Raw genomic sequence first — 20,637 nt, forward strand, 5'->3', positions numbered from 1 at the left:
GCCGCGTTAGCGTTGGCCGCTCTGAGAGGAAGCCACGCCCACTTTAGACCACGCCCACTAAGACACAGGCCACGCCCCCAGTGTCTTCCTGTTGATGGGGGGGACGGGAGGGCGTGGCCGAGGGATGGTCCTCGTACCTGATGGACGTGCGCAGTTACAAGCCGGTTCGGGAGACGGGTGCACAGGGCGAGCAGGGAGTGACTTCAGAAACTCGGGGGACGCAGACGGCAGCGGGAAGTGGGGGAAAGGGAGGGCGTGGCCGAGGGATGGTCCTCGTACCTGATGGACGTGTGCAGTTACAAGCCGGTTCGGGAGACGGTGCGCAGGGCGAGCAGGGAGTGACTTCAGAAACTCGGGGGACGCAGACGGCAGCGGGAAGTGGGGGAAAGGGAGCTTAATATTGTATCTTTTACTATGAAGAAGTCTGTTAGTTTAATGTAGTTGCATTTATTACCTTAATTTTTGGTGTCAGATAAAAAAATTATTGTCTAATCCAATGATTCAAGTTGTCTTTCATATAATTTCTTATAGAAAATTTTCAGGGGGCTGGAGCGATAGCACAGTGGGTAGGGCGTTTGCCTTGCACGAGGCCGACCGGGTTCGATTCCCAGCATCCCATATGGTCCCCTGAGCACTGCCAGGAGTAATTCCTGAGTGCAAAGCCAGGAGTAACCCCTGTGCATTGCCAGGTGTGAACCAAAGAGCAAAAAAGAAAAAAATTTCAGAACCAGATCTATTGTTTAAATATTTAATTTATTCCAAGTTAATTTCTGTTAGAGGCACCAGATAAGAGCTTAATTTATTTATTTATTCTTCATGTGCTTTGTTTTCTGAATAAAGTTCCATAGTTTATATTGCCTTTTCTTTTTTTGCTTTTTTTTCTTTGTTCTCATCTACCTTACTTATTTTATAATTTTTATCCTCTAAACATCTTATCCTCTTGTCCTCTTATCTGTTCTATTTTACCAAAGCTAGTGTTCATAGCATTTTCATTTTATTCATTGAGTTCTTTAGCTTCAGAACCTATGTTTAGTTGTTTTTACTGGTTCTAGGGCTGGAGCGATAGCACAGCGGGTAGGGTGTTTGCCTTGTACACAGCCGACCCGGGTTTGATTCCTCCACCCCTCTTGGAGAGACCGGCAAACTACCAAGAGTATCTCACCCGAATAGCAGAGCTTGGTAAGCTACCCACGGCATATTCGATATGCCCAAAACAGTAACAAGTCTCACAATGGAGACATTACTGGTGGTCGCTCGAGCAAATTGAGGAGCAACAGGATGACATGTGATACCGTGATACATGTGATGTCTAGAAAAATATCATTTTGATTTCTTTTGAAATTTCATTGAGTTGTCATCATGAGATTTTTTGTAACTCATTGATTTTCTTCAAGACAGGTACTTTGAATGCTTTATCAGCTATAGGTCACAAATTCTGTATCTTTAAATTTAGTTGTTGACTAATTATCATTTTCTTTTTACAAAGCATGATTTGTTTACTTTTTAGGTTTTACTTTTCTGTTCTTGTATTTAAAGTAGGAGATACCTTCAATCTTTGCTGACTGTTTAGACGGGCTATTCCATTTATTGCTATTTTATGAGAGTTTATCTATTTTTATGCGTTCTTCTACTGCACTTTCTTAATACTTCTTGTGGGATGATTTTTAAGCTTATTCTTAACTTATTTTTACCAAACTACATACCAAAATCCTCCCAGATATTCCCTGTTGAGCACAATAATTACGAAGCAGATCTCATCTCATATCTATCTTTTCACCAATCTCCTTCCCATAGTTAGTAGAATTCCTTCTTCAAACCCACTAGAGAGAAGTGGGTTTCTTCAACTGCATATCATCACAAAACTTGAGTTTCAGGTATCCACTCACTGCTATCCTTTTCCGTTGAGGGAGAAATTGCTGCTGCTCAATAGATAGATCATTATAGTCATTATAGGCAGAGATTTCTAAATTGGGCAGTATTTTCTTGGGAAATAAGGGTCACTGTAACTGAGTGGTCACTGTCATCCCGTTGTTCATTGATTTGCTCGAGCGAGCACCAGTAACATCTCCATTGTGAGACTTGCTGTTACTGTTTTTAACATATCGAATACACCACGGGTAGCTTGACAGTCTCTGCCATGTGGGCGAGATACTCTCGGTAGCTTGCCAGGCTCTCCAAGAGGGGCAGAGGAATCAAACCCGGGTTGGCAGCATACAAGGCAAATGTCCTACCCTCTGTGCTATCGTTCCAGCCCAGGAAATAAGGGTAGCACTGAGAAACTTTTTCTAACCACGGCATCCCTGGGATCAATTTCATGTATATTTTCCCTCTCCAATGACAGACTAGATTCTCTCTCAAGAAAGTTAGACTTTTGCACATATTCTTCTGTATGTAGAAATCTGCACGGGTCAGCATTCTCTGGGTTTTACCCTGATACTAGGAAATCTTAGCAGATTTGCCAGATTCCCTTACTTTGTAGCCCATACCAAGTTCCTTCTGCCAATGGCTCATTGAACAGGTGATGAAACGCTTCCTGGATCTCTAGGGCAGTGGTGTATATTCCGCAGGACCCACAAATGGTACATTTCTTCATGAGTGAATGCCTATTTAGAACATTTATTTTGAGTTCTTTTTAAAATATGCTTGAGTTATACTAGAATTAATCTCTCACTTAAGTTCATTATGACTAGTTGGGGAAAAAACAGCATAGAAACTCTTTTACCTTTCTGGAATTTGAATGCTATCAGTGATAACCTGCATGAACAATCCTTATATAACCTGTATAAGCATTGCTATATCTCCAAGCTATAACACTGGAATCCAGTAGTAGCACACCAGATTAGACGGGAATGTAATGTAAAACCCAACCAGTATAGACTCACAAAAACATTAACACAGAAGGCTAACTTGTTATAACAACTTAGTAATCCCTCAGACAAGAACTTAATGTCTCCATGGTGAGACAGAAAAATTTTCATAAATTTTCTTCAATGGAATTATTTTTTGATCATTCTGTTAGTCATTTACTGGTAACAAATAATATAAAAATTATCGTGAGTCTGCTACAGGGCAAGCTTGAGGGAAAAAGAAGACAATGGTCAAAGAAAGGTGACGGTGGGGTTGGTGTTGGAATAGTGAATGCTGTAACAAATCATCATGAAAAACTTCGTAAACCACACTGTTTAAATGAAGTGGAGAGAAAAATCATGCAAAAATAATTTGCCTAAGAGAAGCAGCTATTCAAATTCATAAATGCCTCTCTGCCCAAATAAACAAGAGGTGAGCTCAAAACACTGACCCCCAAAGGGCGGTATATTTTCCTGTTCTGAATCATGTATGTGTGACAAGATATAACTGAACAACTGATAGTGAAGAAAACATTTTCAGGATTAATCAGTCTTCATGTTACTGTATTTTCTACTCATGTTTGCTTTCCTCTTCAAGCTTCAGAGGAAAGTCATTATAGGCAGAGATTTCTAAACTGGACAAATATCAGAGGCTGATTAACTTTTTGATATTTTTTTTCTTTTTTGCAGTGAGCTAAAATATGCCAGGGTGAGGACATGTCCAAAGAAATCACTTGGACCCTGGCTTTTGGAGGAAAACTGATTTACTTCAGGTTTATCATGATTTATTGCTGCTTGAATCAGAACTCACTTGTCTGCAAAGCTATACTTATAGGCAGACCAATTGTGTCAGACAGAGAAGCTAAAATTATTGATGCAGGAAGTAAGGGCCACAATATGAGAAATAAATTTTTTGTTATGATTTCTAGATTTTCATGAAAATGTCTCACAGTACACTTACACTCTCAAGTTTTCTATAGTCTAAAACACTAGCACTACAGAAAGACATATGGGATGCTAATTTTTCTTTCCTGAAACAAAACAACTCTAATTTTTCTTTCTTGAAACTTAAAACCTACATTTTCATTCTGATAAGTTCCTTTCATACAATTCAATTGTGTTTCTAGTAATATCATCATCATCATCATCATCATCATCATCATCATCATCATCCCGTTGATGGTCGAATTTCTTGAGCAGTCTCAGTAATGTCTCCATTCGTCCCAGCCCTGAGATTTTAGAAGCCTCTCTTTACTCGTCCTTTCCAATGGTGCCACATTGGAGGCTCTTTCAGGGTCAGGGAAATGAGACCCATCATTGTTACTGGTTTTGGCATAAGAATATGCCATTGGGAGTTTGCAAGGCTCTCCCATGTGGACAGGAAACTCTTTCCAGAGGTTATAAGATGTCACTCGGCTGCTTTTGCACTTCAGGAGCTTGGTTTTATAGTCTCTGGATGTTGGCCGTTGGTGGGATTACATGGTGCCAGGGGCAGTCCCTGGGTGTAACCTCCTACCTATTGGAAAATGGGGAATCTGGGCAGAAGAGGCCCAGTCACAATCCAAGCATGCTTGGAGATCTCAGCCATTGGTCCCACACACCTGGGTTCCTCTGCTGGAGGAATGTGAGGCTCATCTGAACATGTGGAGAGGGGCCTTGAGCATGGCTGTGGCTAGGCTCCGGAGGTCTTTGGCCTGGGGAGCTCTGCTCAGGGCCGGGAGGGAAACTGAAGTCCACCCCCTCTGAGGGGCCCAGGGAACCAGGAGTGGGGGCAAGAGACTCTCTGCCTCTAGTAATATACTCCACTTAAAAAGATTCCTGGAAAGCCAAGCTAGAAGCATATACAGAAAAGAAATATCCTGAAGTTTTAGTGATTTTCTTGAAATGGGTTGGGCATAAACCAGCATAAAGAATTCCCTATTTTTGTTAAGCTGAACCAGTAATTTTCAACTTCCTTTGTAATTCTAACATATTTTTTCAAATAACAGAATTTTTGGTGATGACCTCAAGAGATTTTGGGATTCTAGATTGTCAATTAAATCAGCAACAATGCAGATCTAATTAATACTAGATTATTTAATGAGTCACAGATTTTAATGAAAGTACCCATAGTTAACCATATAGATATTATTCACCTCCCAGCAATTTGTCCTTGGGTCACTGTTTAAACAGAGATGTTATTGCCTTCACCAACAAAAAATGTTCAGACACATTCTAAGAAACAGTGGATCTTTTTTGATTTTTTCTGTTCTGTTTTACCTTGTATCTCTTACTTGGATTCAATTGTGCCCTAACTAAACATCATTCAAGAAATGCATCCGGGCCGGAGCGATAGCACAGCAGGTAGGGCATTTGCCTTGCAGCAGCAGGCCCCAGTTCGATCCCCGGCATCCCATACAGTCCCCCAAGCACCTCCAGGAATAATTCCTGAGTGCAAAGCCAGGAGTAACCCCTGAGCATCGCTGGGTGTGATCCAAAAAGCATAAAAAGGGGCTGGAGAGATAGCACAGCGGGTAGGGCGTTTGCCTTGCACGCGGCCAACTCGGGTTCAAATCCCAGCATCCCATATGGTCCCCTGAGCATGGCCAGGGGTAATTCCTGAGTGCAAAGCCAGGAGTAACCCCTGTGCATTGCCAGGTGTGACCCAAAAAGCAAAAAAAAAAGCAAAAAAAAAATGCAGCACAGTGTACCCATTTGATAGTCAACATTGTTAAACTATATTGTTACAGTACAAAAGTATAATTAAATTTCATACATAATGTTGCTGTATAATTAGTATAATATCTAAATGTATGTTATTCCTAATTATCTGTATATGTGTATGTACACACACGTGTATATATATTTGATATTTGATATTTCATTTGATGCTTTCTGAGTGTACCTCTTATTTGTCAAGGACTATATTATCTGACTGAGGCACAAAGATGAATAAGATAGAATTAATGAGGCTGGAGCGATAGCATAGCAGGTAGGGCGTTTGCCTTGCATGCGGCCAACCTGGGTTCGATTCCCAGCATCCCATATGGTCCCCCGAGCACTGCCAGGAGTAATTCCTGAGTGCAAAGTCAGGAGTAACCCCTGAGCATCCTGGGTGTGACCCAAAAAGCAATATATATATATATATATGTATATATAATATTATATATGTATATATATAATTATATATGTATATATAATATATACATATATATAGAGAGAATTAGTCACTGATTTTACTGAACTCAGAATCTACTATATATAAAAATTTGGTTTTTCTGGTTAGTACAATGTACGCTATGTCAGAAAAATACTAGGATATTGCAGAAACCCATAGGAAACATATCTAATGTTCCAGAAGATGAGAAGGTAGAACAGTTAGCATAAACTGCTGAAATAGTAAGTGAATTAGAGTTATTCAAACAGCAAAATATGGAAGCATGTTCTAGGATCTTGGGACAACATATATGAAGGACAAAAAAAAATGACCCCATTAGGTATATTTGAAGATTTATAAGAAATTTGGTGATTAAAATTGTGCCTATATAAAAACATGCACATGAACTATATGGCATTCATATTTATGCATATATACTATAAGGCATTCTGAAAAGAGGAAAACTACAGAATCATCAAGAAATCAGTGATTTCCTAGGACTCAGGGGAGAAAGGAACCTACAGATAGAGTTTGGGGAGGTGTGCAATTAAGTTAATTGATTAAATTACTGTACCAAGTAAATCCTCTTGGTATAGTAATTTAATGGTGTGTATATGTGTGTGTATATATATATACACACATATACACATATATGTATATACTTATATGTTTTAAACATTTTTCAACCCCATAGAAAAATACAACATGAAGTGTGGACATTAGATAAACTATGGACTTTAATTAATGATAAGGTATTTGTATTGGATTGTCAGTTGTAAAAATGTACCACACCAATGTAAACTATCTGTAATATGGGAAATTGTGTGTTATAATTAGAAGAATAGTTATTGGCTGTAAGGAAACTCTCAGAATATTGCTCAATTTTTCTGTAAACCTAACAGTCTTTAAAGTTTAAGATCTATTAATTATAATGGCATTTAGTATAGCTGAATCATTGAGTACCAGATAGGGTGTGTTTGCTGTGATGGAGGAAGGGTGAATTATGTCTAGGAGATTAGTGATATAGACACTGCTTAGATCATGAAAGGTCTGTGAGTCATTAGATTTGACCTTAAATGCAATGGAGACCATTAAGTAGAGCAGTGATAAAATCACACGTGCCTTTTAAAAGGACATCTCTGATCACAGGAAAGAGACAGCATTTAGAAGAGGAAAGATGGAAGGCTGGAAGGTCAGTTGCTGTTGCAGATACAAGTGACCTGTGTAGAACCACTGGAGCAAGGACACAGAGGATGGTATAAAGTCAATTATTCAGTCTAGAATACATTTAGCAATTGTATGACTAAATGCAGGAAGAAAAACATTTTTTGAGAAAATAAAAAATACAGGTTTTGTGATTGTATCTTTTATATTTAAACTTTAATTCTGTTGAAATTTATTTCCATTAGCAAGTTGTTCAGTCTTGCTTAATCATTTTCTCATTGATTTTAATGCTTTCATTATAACATCTTTCTAGATGTGTCTTATTTCTGGTCTTCCACAAGTCTTTGTGCTTGATCCTTTGCTCTTAGTACTGCTTTAATTTCCGTGGCTTTGTTTTGTGCTATTATTAATTTGTCATTGGTTTAGAATATGATGAAAGTTTGGGGTATTAGCTTCACACTCTCTACATATAATAACACACCCATCACCAAAGTTCCAGTATGTGGAATTATTAAAAGACCTCTCTATCTATTATCATAGTCGCCCACATGAAGTATAGAAGCATAGTTGTCAAAGAGAAGGCAAGAAAACATGGGCATGATCTTCAAAGGATACCACTTTTAACCCCCACCCCATAAGTCACTCTAGTAGTTTGGGGGACTCTAGCATCTGTGAAGATTCAGACACTGTGGTAATCAATGAATAAATTGAAGATATTCTCAATAAGCAAAAATTCAATGGGTAAACTGAAAAAATTCTCCTAGTTTCTCTGTAAAATATATGTCAACTAAGTTGATCAGATTGTATGGCATTAAAAGTTGTTGTTTTTTGTTTTTTTTTTTTAAGGCGGCACTTAGACCTTCATCAGGACATTTACTTGATTTGATGGTTCTAGCTCTAAAAACACTGAGGCCATTGGAAATATGAGCAGGTAAATGTGAAGAAGAGAAACAGGGAATCTGCAATTCTTTATTTTTTAAAAAAAATATCAGATGCTGTTGGCACCTATTTATAACAATTTTGTATGTGCAACATTTCAAAATGGAAACAGAAGAAAGGAACTCATTTAAATTATCACTATCCAGAAATACATGTTTTGATGCCTAGCTTTTCAAGTTTGTGTCTGCATTATACCTTTTATAAAAATGATTTGAATATAGACACACAATGAAACAGTACTCGGCTATAAGGAAAAATGAAGTCATGAATTTATTTTGCACTAGTGGATGGAACTAGAAGGCATCATGCTGAGAGAAATCAGTTAGAAGGGACAGATATAGAATTTTCTCTTGTATAGGGGATAGAAAGAAACAAAGTATAGAAACAATAGCAGTACAAGGCAATCGGATCAAAAATATAGTTGACAGAACTGAGTTAACCAAGGGAAGGGGTGCAAAGGTGGTTAGGAGGAGATCCTAAGACAATGGTGGAGAGAAGCAGACATTCTGGTGCAGGTGTGGTGTTGTATGCATGAAACACCATTATTAACAGTATTGTAAGTCACAGTGCTTTAAAAAAAAGTCTTGAGATCAAACTGCATGGGGTTTCTTTTTTGTTTTGCTTTTTATTTTTAACCTGAACAACTGTGGTTTTATAGTAGATTGAAACTACTATTACAAAGATACCCCAAAATTAAATATAAGATTTCCTCTCTCTAATGGGTAGATGCAGAGGAAAAGAGGGATTCAGATATTCTGGGAAACTCTGCTCCTACAATTGCCCAGGAACCCAAGATTGTGCTGCCTTTTTCCACATCCCTTTGGGGCATTGCCCTGTCTACATGTTAAAGAAGACTTGACAGCACCACATTATTTTCTAACTAAAGAGAAGGAGATAAGAGGAGATGGAAGGCATGCAGTCTCTACTTAGATGAATGTGCTTCAAAATGCTGATTTCATTTTTTGCCCACTTACTATTTGACAAAATTCAACACATGGCCACACTTCATGATGAAGGAGACTAGAAAAAGTTGGTCATCCATTATGCAGCTATTTGTATTGCAAGACCTGGAATTAATTTTATCATGTTTGTTATTTATTACTTTCTCTACTCAACGTAAAGAGAAAATGGAAATCAGGGACAACTGCCAACCTTCATCTCAAACCTGACTCAAAAATGACTCATGTGTACCCTCCTTACCACATATTGAACATTCTAGTCCCCCTGCTAAAATAACAACAACAAAGATAGCCCAAAAGACCCACCAAGTCACTATATTCAACTCAAAGCCCAAGATTTCTGGGTATTATCAAGTCAACTCTACTGGGACTTGTGGTGCCAGGTTTGAGAACTTTTAAACAAATAGGCATGATTTTTTGGCATCTTTCCCATACTTAATGTTCAATAATGGAGTCAAGCATGATAGCTGCAATATAAATTTCCATTTGGAAAAAAGAGTGAGTGACCCTTCTGCAATGAATCTCACTGGAAAGGAATGTGAAGTCTCCAAAGAGAAGTTCTCAGTCTAAAGACAGCTCTTCTATGGGAGAACCTCCTTTTCTAACTGACCTCCCAGAGATTCTGTTTGTGGCTGCTATCACCATGAGTGTGGGCAAGCATGGGTTTCCTTGGGAATACACAGATTTCTCAGGTGCTGCTTAGGGTACCAGAAAATTACAGCGTCTGCAAGCCAGATTTATAGAGATTTATAGTTCTTTGATCATACAAGTCTTGCAAAATTCCCAGCTGTTCTTTGGATTGCTTGCTACCAGTCATTTCCATGAGTATGTAAAGAGAGCCAAAGATCTTGTCTGTATCAATCTTCAGTTTATGAGCACTTATTTGTTTATACATCTCTCTTTCCTCTTCAAATCAGTGGCCACTTTGGGAGCCATTTTAAATAACAGCCTTGGATGAGACAACAGTGCACTTAATTTGCCATTTGCCATTGGGCTGGCTCCTCTGTTTTCCTAGCAAGCCATGGTGAAAGATTCATAGATACATATTGTCTCTTTCTGTTTATGATGCTGAAGCAGTTTCATTTTCCACTTCCATGAGCCCTAAATTAGTAGACTGCTAGTCCACCCGAAATGCAATCCCCAAGAACAGAGAACAAGCCTATCCAAACTGTGTTTCTTTCCATCTCTGCTGGCAAACTGACAAATGCTTGACCAACTCCATCACTCCCTACTAATAGCAGCAAGAAGCAGCCAACAGAAATCAACTTTCTGATTTTTTATCTCACTGCTTTCCCCCAGAGCTTCAAGGCTAGCAAGTAGGTTACCTGCCTTCAGAGTCATCACAGCAACCCATTTGACCAGCTGTTTTGCTATTATTTGTTAAAGGACATCTGCTTTTCAGCCTGTAATGTTTCCTTACTTCTCTCACACAGTTGTTAAAGAAGAGTGATGTCATTTATATTTCTGTTACACCTGCAGGATAATATTTCTGGTGTCAATTTATGTTTGTTATGATCCAGATGAAGCTACTGTAACAAAAGACGCAAAACGCAGTGCAGCAAAAGAGACTGAGTTTTCTGGCACAAAATAAGAAATTAGAGATAAAGTATTGCCTCTGTTTATGTCATCCAGGGACGCTGATCCTTTCTTGTTTGTCCTCACCTGGAAGAGCCTGGCCTAATATTGACCTAATGGTAAAAGCTGGCTCACAGGTATCTCATTTGCATGCCAACATGCACTGAGTTCAGGCAAAGTGGTGAAAAGTAGTGACTTGCTTTTTCCATAAAAAAAAACTTTTAAGGACCCTCTGCGCCTAAAGACTTTGATTCCAGAGATCTAACACATTCGGGCATCCAGCGCAGCATCTAATAGTAATGCACTGGGACTGAGAACTGGGCTACAACTCTGTGCTGCCAGGGGGTGGATTTTTTTTCCTCCCCACCCTGTCTTCCTGCACGGAAAACGGCGGGTTGGTGGCACCCACATGGCAGGCGCCATCTTCTGAGACTCCAAACCCAGAGGTATTTGGTTTTTACTTTTGGGGCTCCCAGGAACTCATGGGAAGGGGGCATAACTGGCACGCCCTCGGCCCAGATAAATCCGGAGCCACTGAGCGTGAAGCGGACCCTCTGCGCCTAAACACTTTGATTCCAGAGACTTCTTATAGCAATGCACTGGTACTGTGAGCTGGGCTATGCAATTTCTGGCAGAATCTTCCCTGGACTTTATACAGAAATCCAAATCGCAGTGTCCGTGTGACTTAACATTTATAATTGTCAGCAATGTGAAACGGTTCCTTTTGAACAGGTCTGACTTGGGGGGGAAACTCCAAATAATAACAGTAAGTTTTTGTTGAAATATTGAAGGTTATTAATGTAGCAGCCACCTCTCTGGACTGTGAACTAAGCAAAAGCCCCACGCTGCCAACGCGGTGTGGCGTACACCATACTATGAGGCGCGGGAAGGGGGATGAGGGGGAAAAAAAAAGGGAAAATGAAAAAGGAAAAAAAAGAGAGTTATGTACTTGTAGCAGTGGGGCTACATATCTCTTCATTTCCAGCAATGGAAAACTAATTATCAAATGCTTCCTTGGTAGTAGGTCTGTCTCTCTTGGTTGGAAACTCCAACAACTATAGTGAGTTTTGTGTTGAATTATGGAATGTAATCAAGGTAAGGAGAAAACGAAGTGAAATTCATTAGTTATACAGTAGGGGGTAGGGGGTGGGGGCGGGGGGTATACTGGGGTTTTTGGTGGTGGAATATGGGCACTGGTGAAGGGATGGGTGTTTGAATATTGTATAACTGAGACATAAACCTGAGAACTTTGTAACTTTCCACATGGTGATTTAATAAAAAGTTTAAAAAAAAAACTTTTAAGCGGATGCGGTCCCAGACACAGGAGGGCAGCGCAGCCGGGCCAGGCAGACTCAAGCTATTTGCTGAAGCGTCTTTCCCTTAACCCTGCAGAGCAGTTTATGCTTTAACTTTTACTTACCATGGCCTTGGTCCACAAATTGCTGAATGGAACTTACAGGCTCAGAAAATGCCTGAAACCAGGTGTGGCCTGGTACCCTTTTAAGGGGCGTGGCTTTGCAAACTATTGCACCAGCAGCAGTCAGAAACCTGTGACTGTTGCTGGCAGCGCCTCTGTGAAACCCCCCGAAGGGGGTTTGCAAGGACACAGGCCAAGAGAAGCCAGAGAAGCCGCTTTGGATATTACTTCTCCAGAAGAGAAGCCAGAAATTAGTTTCGGTAAAGCCATTAAAGATGAAATAACACCCTCTCCAGATGGAGACCTGGCGACACTGAGCAGCAACTAACACGGCTCTGGGATGCGGGACTGGGACAACTCTGAACCTAGGGGGGCACTGGAGTAGGGCGGTGCCAGCCCAGCCTCCAGGTGGCCCCGGCCGCCAGAAGTCACGCCCTCAACCCACCCTCGGCGCCATTTTGCCACATTCAACAGAGAAGAAGCCGGGCATTCTGGTGAGCAATGCGGCCGGAGAATGCTCCGGACCCGAAACCGGGCCAGCAACACTGGGGATCCAGACAGAGGAGGTGCAGCCACCACACCTCTCCAGATGGAGCCCCGGTGACACTGAGCAGCAACTAACACGGCTCCCGGATGCGGGAATGGGACACATCCGAACCAGGCAGCCGCTAACTCGGCTGTAGGACCTTTTCTAAAAACTGAAAACATACAATCTTTTAATGGAAAACTAATTATGAAATGCTTCCTTGGTAGTAGCGCTGTCTTTCTTGGGGGAAAACTCCAGCAACAATAGTGAGTTTTGTGTTGAAATATGGAACGTAATCAAGGTAAAGAGAAAATGAAGTGAAATTCATCAGTTATACAGTTGGGGGTAGGGGACAGGGGCGGGGGGTATACTGGGTTTTGGGTGGTGGAATATGGGCACTGGTGAAGGGATGGGTGTTTGAATATTGTATAATTGAGACATAAACTTGAGAACTTTGTAACTTTCCACATGGTGATTCAATAAAAATTTTTAAAATAAATAAATAAAATAAAATAAAAAGTATTGTAGAAGAGAAAAAAATAAAATAGGACCAGTTTAACTTGTTCTTTCAAAAAAAATGATGGAATAAAGGACCATTTTTGGCGTTTGAAGGATGAAATTGTGAGTCATTGGATAGGGCCTGAGGGCCGCCCTCTGCACGAGGTCTTGCTGGAGCAAGCCAAGGTAGTGTGGCAATTCCGAGGGAAAGAAGATTTGGACAAGTGGGTGGTGACTTCCGGTAAGACAATTGGGGGCCGAAGTGAAGTGTTCCTGAAGATGGGCAAGAACAACCAGAGTGCGCTGGTGTATGGGACCCTCAGCTCCGAGGCCCCTCTGGACGGGGAGAGCAGCTGCAGTAGCTACTGCACCATGATGTCCAGGCCTCTGAGGGGCCCCTTTGAGAGGAAGAGGTCCTATGATTGGTCTCAGTTCAACACCCTGTATCTCTGGGTCCAGGGCGATGGTCGGCCTTGGTTGGTGAATATCAAGAAGGACACGGATCTAATCCAGCGGAAGGACCAGATGTACAATTACTTCATGTTTACCCAGGAGGGCCCTACTGGCAGGAAGTCAAAGATTCCTTTCTCCCTATTTTTCTTCTCTAATAAAGGAAGAATCCGGGATGCCCAGTACCAGATGATGCCTGACAGGATCTCGTCCATCGGATTCCCCTTGGCTGATAAGGTAGATGGTCCATTCTTCTTGGAAATAGGATTTATTGGCGTCTTTATTGATCCAGCCCACAAGTAAGAATTTGCCTATGAAAATTCTCCAGAGCTCAACCCAAGACTTTTTAAGTAGTTATTACATGGTAATATAATTAAATTATTGGTGGTAGTGTCTACAACACAAAATAAAGTTTTTGTTTGGGGGCCATGCCTGGTGGTGTTCAGGAGTCTGAGACCCTGGATTGGCTAGGGATTAAACTGGGGTTGGCCATGTGCAAGGCCAGTGCCCTATGCACTACACTATTTCTATAGTCCTAGTAGACCTTACTATAATATGCTTTATAATACAGTATAATAAATAATAAAAAAATCTTTTAGGCAGTTCACTCATTTCTGCTCACATCTCAGAAGATTATTAAGAAGTCTTTTGCTTTGCTAAATGCCGGTGGGGTTTAGCAAAGTGCAAATATCTACATAAGTGCAAATATCTACATAAACAACAGAGTGTAAGTAGAGTTCCTCCCCAGTAGAGAAGGATGGCTATATCCAAATTCTTGGAATTATTTTACCAATAAAACTTCCATTGATTATAGGCTATTCATCATATTGTAGTGGCATTGAACATTGCTTTCTGATTTTTGGCATAGTATATGCTTTATTGAACATCATAATTGAGAAACTTTTTACATTCATCTGTCTCAATGATTAAATTCAGAAAGGTATGCTAAGAATTGAAAATGCTGCGTATACACTTTTTAAAGAACTAAATGCCAGCTGCAAAGATGATAGCTTTTTATAATTGGAGTTGTAGTATTATAAATTTGCCTCCCACTTAATCTTCAATACTTAATGTTTTATTTCTAAAACCTTTCTGTATTTGATACATTCCTACCTATTGAAGTAGTTTTACCAGAATATATGAAATTGTTAACTAAAAATATTTATTAACCATCTATAACAATACTTTAGGGGACAAAGGTAACTAGGGTGATTTTTTTGCTTTATTTTTTATCTTTATTGGTCATAGTACTGTGATTTACAATACTGTTAATGATGGTTTAATATATCCTTAATTCCAACACCATACCCATCACCATAATACCCTCCTCTCTTCCTGAAGGTCCTAAAGGTTCCTCTCTTTCAATCATTCCCCACACTAACGCTAATTAGGGAGCCTTTTGGCCATATCTAGAAACATTTTTTATGGCACAATTGTGGAGGTTCAACTGACATATTATTTGTAAAGGTCATCGATGTTACTAAACATCTGATGAATCATAGGATGATCCTTGGTCAAGAGGAAATTATCTGGTCCAAAGACTAAGGTTGAAAATCCCTTCACTTGAGTTATGTCTTTTATCTTATGATTTGTTTCACTCCTTGACTTTAGGGTTGCTCAGTATGATCTGTATTAACTGACAAAATGAGGAACAAATTATAACATGGCACTGTCTTGCATGCTTACATGTCTTATTGAAGCATTATATCTGTATAGTCACTGGATGTACCTACAGTCAAATAAACAGAAGATGCTTGTGTCTTGAAAAAATGTATCCCACTTCCACAGCAATTTACTGTGAAGGATCGTTTAAAGCACCGAATAAGATATACTTTAACAAAAAATAAGAATATGGGTGGGCCCATCCAAATAAGGAACTACCTAAAAAGAAGAGTTAAATTAACAGCAGCTTTATAGCAGAAAGGGAGTAAGTTAAAGCTAGTTGGAGGGTGATGCTTTTATTAAAAAGGACCAATGTCTAAAAATGCTTGTCTAACAGAGACATTTGAATATTAGCTTTCCTCCACTGGCCAGTTTAATAGACAGATAATAGATAGATATACAGATAGATGTATATGGCTTCCTAAAGGCAGTATGTGACCCAGTGTGGAAGGTAGAATTTATTGGTTTTTATTTTCACTTAGTATATTATTGCAGCCCTAGAACATCAGTGTCAAATCACTCTTCTCAGCAGTGATAGTAAGCAAAAACTACAGCAAAGAAAGACCATCTGGGTCTCCCCTAATGGACGATGGAGGAGATCTGAGTCAGGGATCTAAGAAATGTTCATTCAGTACTGGGAAGTTGTGTTTTGAAACACATGATTTGATGTTACAGGGCCTGTATCCAACCCACCTTCTTCACCAAGCAAGCCTCATTTGATCACAGAGCACCTAATTGCTGAACTGTCTAGAGTAGAGCAATGTGCTTAGAGCAGCACAGTCAAGATGGGGTAGGGGGGCGGGTGAGGTGAGGTGCACCTAGAAGGCTCAGCACTTGGGATTTAAGCTTGAAGTGTGGAAACAAATATAGAATGGATAGTATTGAATAGAGTGTGGCATGCTTGTGGAATAGTGAAAAAAATAAAGGTCATACACTTTTTTACTTGAAAATGTAAAAATTTTTACTAGAAAACTGTAAAAATTCCCATTAAAGGTCATTGAAATCTAACAAAAGTTGATGCCAGTATGTTTTGTACTTCATCTATATTTGAATCTAGAAAGTGAAGAGAAAAAAAGAATACTTTGAAAAACAAAATCTGAAAGAAAAAATTTTTAAAAAGCACTGACATCATCTAACTTCTGTCTTCCAGTTCAGTGTGATGGAAAAGTGGGGTCCTTTTCCAGAATACAGGCATCAACAATAGGATGGAGCAGGAGTACTGTGAGTGGTGATATCCCAGAGACTTCAAAAACATCAAGGAACTACAGAGAAGAGTAATTTTTATGAAGTGAGTGAGGAAAGGACATGGAATCTAAGGTGTTAAAAAAAAAAGACTGGAGTAACCAAATCATCAATCACTAAAAACAGTATTTTGTAATTTTTTCCTTTAAAAATAAATATCAACGAGGGGCTAAAGAGATAGTTCAGGGGTTAAAGCTCTGGCCATGCTTTGATGATCCTTGGTCAAGAGAAAATCATCCGGTCCAAAGACTAAGGTTGAAAATCCCTTCACTTGAGTTATGTCTTTTTATCTTATGATTTGTTTCACTCCTTGACTTTAGGGTGGCTCAGTTGATCTATCTTAGGTGACAGAATGAGGAGCAAATTATAACGTGGCACTGTCTTACATGCTTACATGTCTTATTGAAGCATTAGATCTGTACAGTCATTGAATGTCCTGCAGGCAAATAAACAAAAGGTGCTTGTGCTCATAATTGACCTGAGGTTTAACCCTCAGCATTATATATAGTCTCCTGAGCAAAGCCAGGAGTCACCCTTGAGCACAGAGTCAGGAGTAAGCCCTCAGAATCACCAGATGTGGCCAAAAGGACTATTATCATCGCACCTATCAAGAGAAGAGTTTCTCAGTAAAACATTTGCTGAGTGAGAAGCATCATTCAAGCTGTTGCTTCTACTCTTCAGACTGGCTCTCTGAAGAGCTGTCTGAGGATCAAGACACCTCCCAGAATCTACCATTGTATTTCTCTTGCTACCTTCAGTCTTAGTTATGTTTTCAATTGGAGATAAAACTTAAGACAGAGATAAAGACCACTAAGATTTAGAATACCGTGTCAAAAAATCCCTTTGTTTTCTTCCTTCCACACACTTTCCCTTCCTGCCTCCTCACGAAATATTTCTTGGACAGCCCCTAGTTGCCAGTCACAGTGCTGGGTATCATGCACACAAAGATGAATGAGAAATAGCCCCTGCTCTGGTAAATAATAAATGAGTAGATGAGGAATTACAATTCAACCTTAAAGTTCTGAACCAAAGTACACAGAGGGCCAGAGCAGGTACTGAGTCTTAAGAAGGGTCATGAGGTATATATGGATAGACTTGTAGAGTAATATGCTGAGTGAAATGAGTCAGAAGGAAAGGGACAGATATAGAATGACTGCATTAATTTATGGGATATTAAAAAGACGGTGTGAAACTAATATCCAAGGCCAGGAAAAACAAGCGAGGAAGACTGGTCAATGGTTGGACAATGGTATGGGAGGTGGAGGGTAATTAGGATAGAGGAGGGTCCATTGTGGCAATACTAGTTGGAAATGATCACTCTGGACAAGAACTGAGTGTTTAAAGCTAGTAAAGGGATATGCATGATAACCTTTCAGCATCTGTATCGCAAACCATAATGCCTAAAATGAGAGAAAGAAAGAGAGAGAAGAGATAGAGGTAGCCTGGGGTGGGGGGTGGCTTGAAGGGGTGGGAGGGAAACTGAGGACACTGGTGCTGGAAAATTACACTGGTGGGGGAATGGGTTGGGACATTGTATGACTGAAACATAATCATGAATAATTTTATAATGCTCTATCTCTTGGTAATTTAATAAAAACTTTTTAATTTTTTTTAAAAAGAAGAGTCATGAGAATTAAAGCTGAGGAGCTGGAGGGTTAGGATAGTGGATAAGGCATTTGCTTTACACACAGCCAATTCAAGGTTCACTCTCCAGCATCCATATGTTGCCCAAGAACTGCCAGGAGTAATTCCGGAGTGCAGAATGAGGAGTAAATGATAAGCACTGCCAAGTGTGGCACCCATCCCCCAAAAAACAGTTGATGAATTGTATTCTCAGGATTGAGGAGCAGACATGACACAGCAAAGGGCATAGCAACATGCATAATTACAGAGGAGTGGAAACGTGTACATGGCCAGTGGAACAACAGACTGGAACACAGTGTGCAGATTCCAACGGACAGAGATTTCAGAGAAAATTCCTGCAAACAGAAGCTGATGCCAGTATATGTTTTCTACTTCATCAGTTAGTGTTGAAAAAATTGATGTAAGGCTTTGAGACAAGCGAGTGACATGCCTGTAACTGTATTTTAGAAAATTGCCCTGCCAGACACAACTGAAAGGGGAATTGGAGCACGGCAGAGGTGGGAGTTAGAAAGGAAGAGCAGGGAAGAGGCTTGATGCATCAACTTGCTGTCAAGAAATCAACCCTTCAGTTGAAACTTGTTTTTCAGTCATCTTAATGACCAAATTCCGCAGTCCTTTTGGTCAAGTACAGTTGATCTGAAGCAGTTGTTAAGTCATCTAGGAATCAAAACGGTTATTTGATCTCATGTTCTGAACAGTCAAAAAGGTTTGGGAGAATATGTCTTGAATAGGCTTTATGAGGGTAGAAAATGCTCCTGTTAAAAGAACAGTTCATTTTTATCCCAGATCTTCAATGCCTAGAAAGCACTGAGGGTAGAACAGGAAATTAAAGGGGGATTTTTAGGTTTCAGAAAAATGTGTGCAGGTTGGCAATCCAGTCCCAGGGCATCACTTGTAAGCCAAGTAAGCATGATAGGAAAAGTTCAGGTGAAGGTCACCCAGCTGTGAGTGGATTAGATCTCAGTGGTGTTTTGCAGCAAAAGAAATATTCCTGCTTGTGTTCTGTACACAAAAGTGGCATAAAAATCCTTATCAGTATGTTTCCCATAAGCTAAACCTATAGCTCCCTCTGCTCCCATTTGACTTATGACAGTTTGTGGGAATTGCAAAAGTTACTCTCCTTACCACTGGGAGCCCCTTAAGGGCACTTACTGAGCCTGAGCCAGTTAGGCTTATTATTGCTGATCACATACAAAAGGTATGAGTCAAAAAAGAGAGATTTCCTTCCTATCTCTGTCACGGTAAGCTCCATTATTGTGTACTAGCAACTCCAAATTCAAACTTAAAAGATCCATCATCTTTGGCTCATCGTATTTACATATCTACTATAGGTTGACATGGTATGAATATAGTGGACAGTGTGTTTCATATTCTGCTGACCCCGACAATTAAAATGTTGAACATTGTGCCATATACAATACTATTTATTAGTGTAAGAAAGGAAGAGACCATCTGAGAGGCTTGCATCAGACATCAAGTATTCTTTTTGTTTTTTTGGTTGTTGGTCCATACCCAGCTGTACTCAGGGTTACTCTTGTCTCTGTGCTCAAGTAAACTCACAGTGGAACTCAGTGGATAATGTGGATGTCAGAGATCAAACCTAATTCAACTGAGCCGGGGCCGGTGCTCGGCTCCGGCCGGCCGGGTTTTCGGCCCGGGTGCCTATGCCTCTGCAGAGCCGGTGGATGTGGAACGAGCGGGAACCAGAGACAGCTTTAGGAATTGGGATTCCAGCAAGTGCTTGCACCCATGTATGGAGACTGTGAACTAAGCTTTTGCCCCACGCCGGCTAACGGAGGAAATAACCTTCCTTCTTGGTCTCTCTCCCCTCCAGGAGAAGGCGTGGTGTCCGACATTTTGTGGGTCCGTTGAGAAGGTATGAACTTTTGGCGCGATAAAAAAAAAAACAAAAAAAAAACCTAATTCAACCAAAGGCAAGGCCAGTGCTTTACATGTTGTACTATTTCTCCAATTTCAGGTTTCAAATATTCCTGCCCAAGTGTGATACAAGCCTAGTTCCATATTCTATAACTATCTGACCTCAACCAGTAAAGGTGTGAACAAGAAGTGTAAATGTAGACCAGTCATTGCTACTATACCTTCTGAAAGCAGAAGCAAGCTTCTACACAGACCATTGAAGGACTGGATTTCAAAGTTCTCAGGCAGGAGAAGTCTGTTTTGTGACCTGCCTTTTAATGAACTCACTCTCAGTTTGCACGAGATTACACATTGCCCACATTCAACCTTGCCCCTAACTGCCAAGAATTGAAGCCAAGTTACTACTGAAGTTCAGAGAAAGCTGTTCTGTGGAAGATATTTCTATTGACTGCACATTTGACTGTGACATAAGCTAGAAAACTGCTCCCCACTGTAACAAGGAACATCTAGGAAAACACTGAAATCCACAATTAGTCTTCATTTATATGTCAGTGTTCTCCACCCTCCTCACGGCTCTAGTTTCCTCAGATTCTTCCTTCTTCTCAACTGCCCAATATCTTCTTATTTTGTTCATTTTCTTTCCATCTTTCCCAATTAAGTTCTAATCTACATTCCTTCTGCCTCCAATCCTTGACTTGCTT

At 40.1% G+C, this 20,637-nt stretch overlaps 1 protein-coding gene across 1 annotated transcript; it reads left to right on the forward strand.

Annotated features, from left to right (window-relative positions):
* The first annotated feature begins 12,040 nt into the window (after nt 1-12,040).
* On the forward strand, nt 12,041-13,940 carry LOC101547566 (complex I intermediate-associated protein 30, mitochondrial-like). The gene is made up of 2 exons (XM_012931847.2): nt 12,041-12,323; nt 13,155-13,940. The coding sequence occupies exons 1-2, from the start codon at nt 12,041-12,043 to the stop codon at nt 13,811-13,813; spliced, it is 942 nt and encodes a 313-aa protein (XP_012787301.2). The 3' UTR covers nt 13,814-13,940.
* Nucleotides 13,941-20,637: the final 6,697 nt, after the last annotated feature.

Source organism: Sorex araneus, chromosome 1 (genome assembly GCF_027595985.1).
Source record: "Sorex araneus isolate mSorAra2 chromosome 1, mSorAra2.pri, whole genome shotgun sequence".
Classification (NCBI taxonomy): Eukaryota; Metazoa; Chordata; class Mammalia; order Eulipotyphla; family Soricidae; genus Sorex; species Sorex araneus.

What these genes read in the sequence shown, in the direction of transcription:
- LOC101547566 (XM_012931847.2), top strand. Translation starts at nt 12,041, where the DNA reads ATGGCCTTGGTCCACAAATTGCTGAATGGAACTTACAGGCTCAGAAAA. An exon ending in CATTAAAGATGAAATAACAC is followed by an intron (nt 12,324 to 13,154) that starts CCTCTCCAGATG and finishes ATGGAATAAAGG; the next exon opens with ACCATTTTTGGCGTTTGAAG.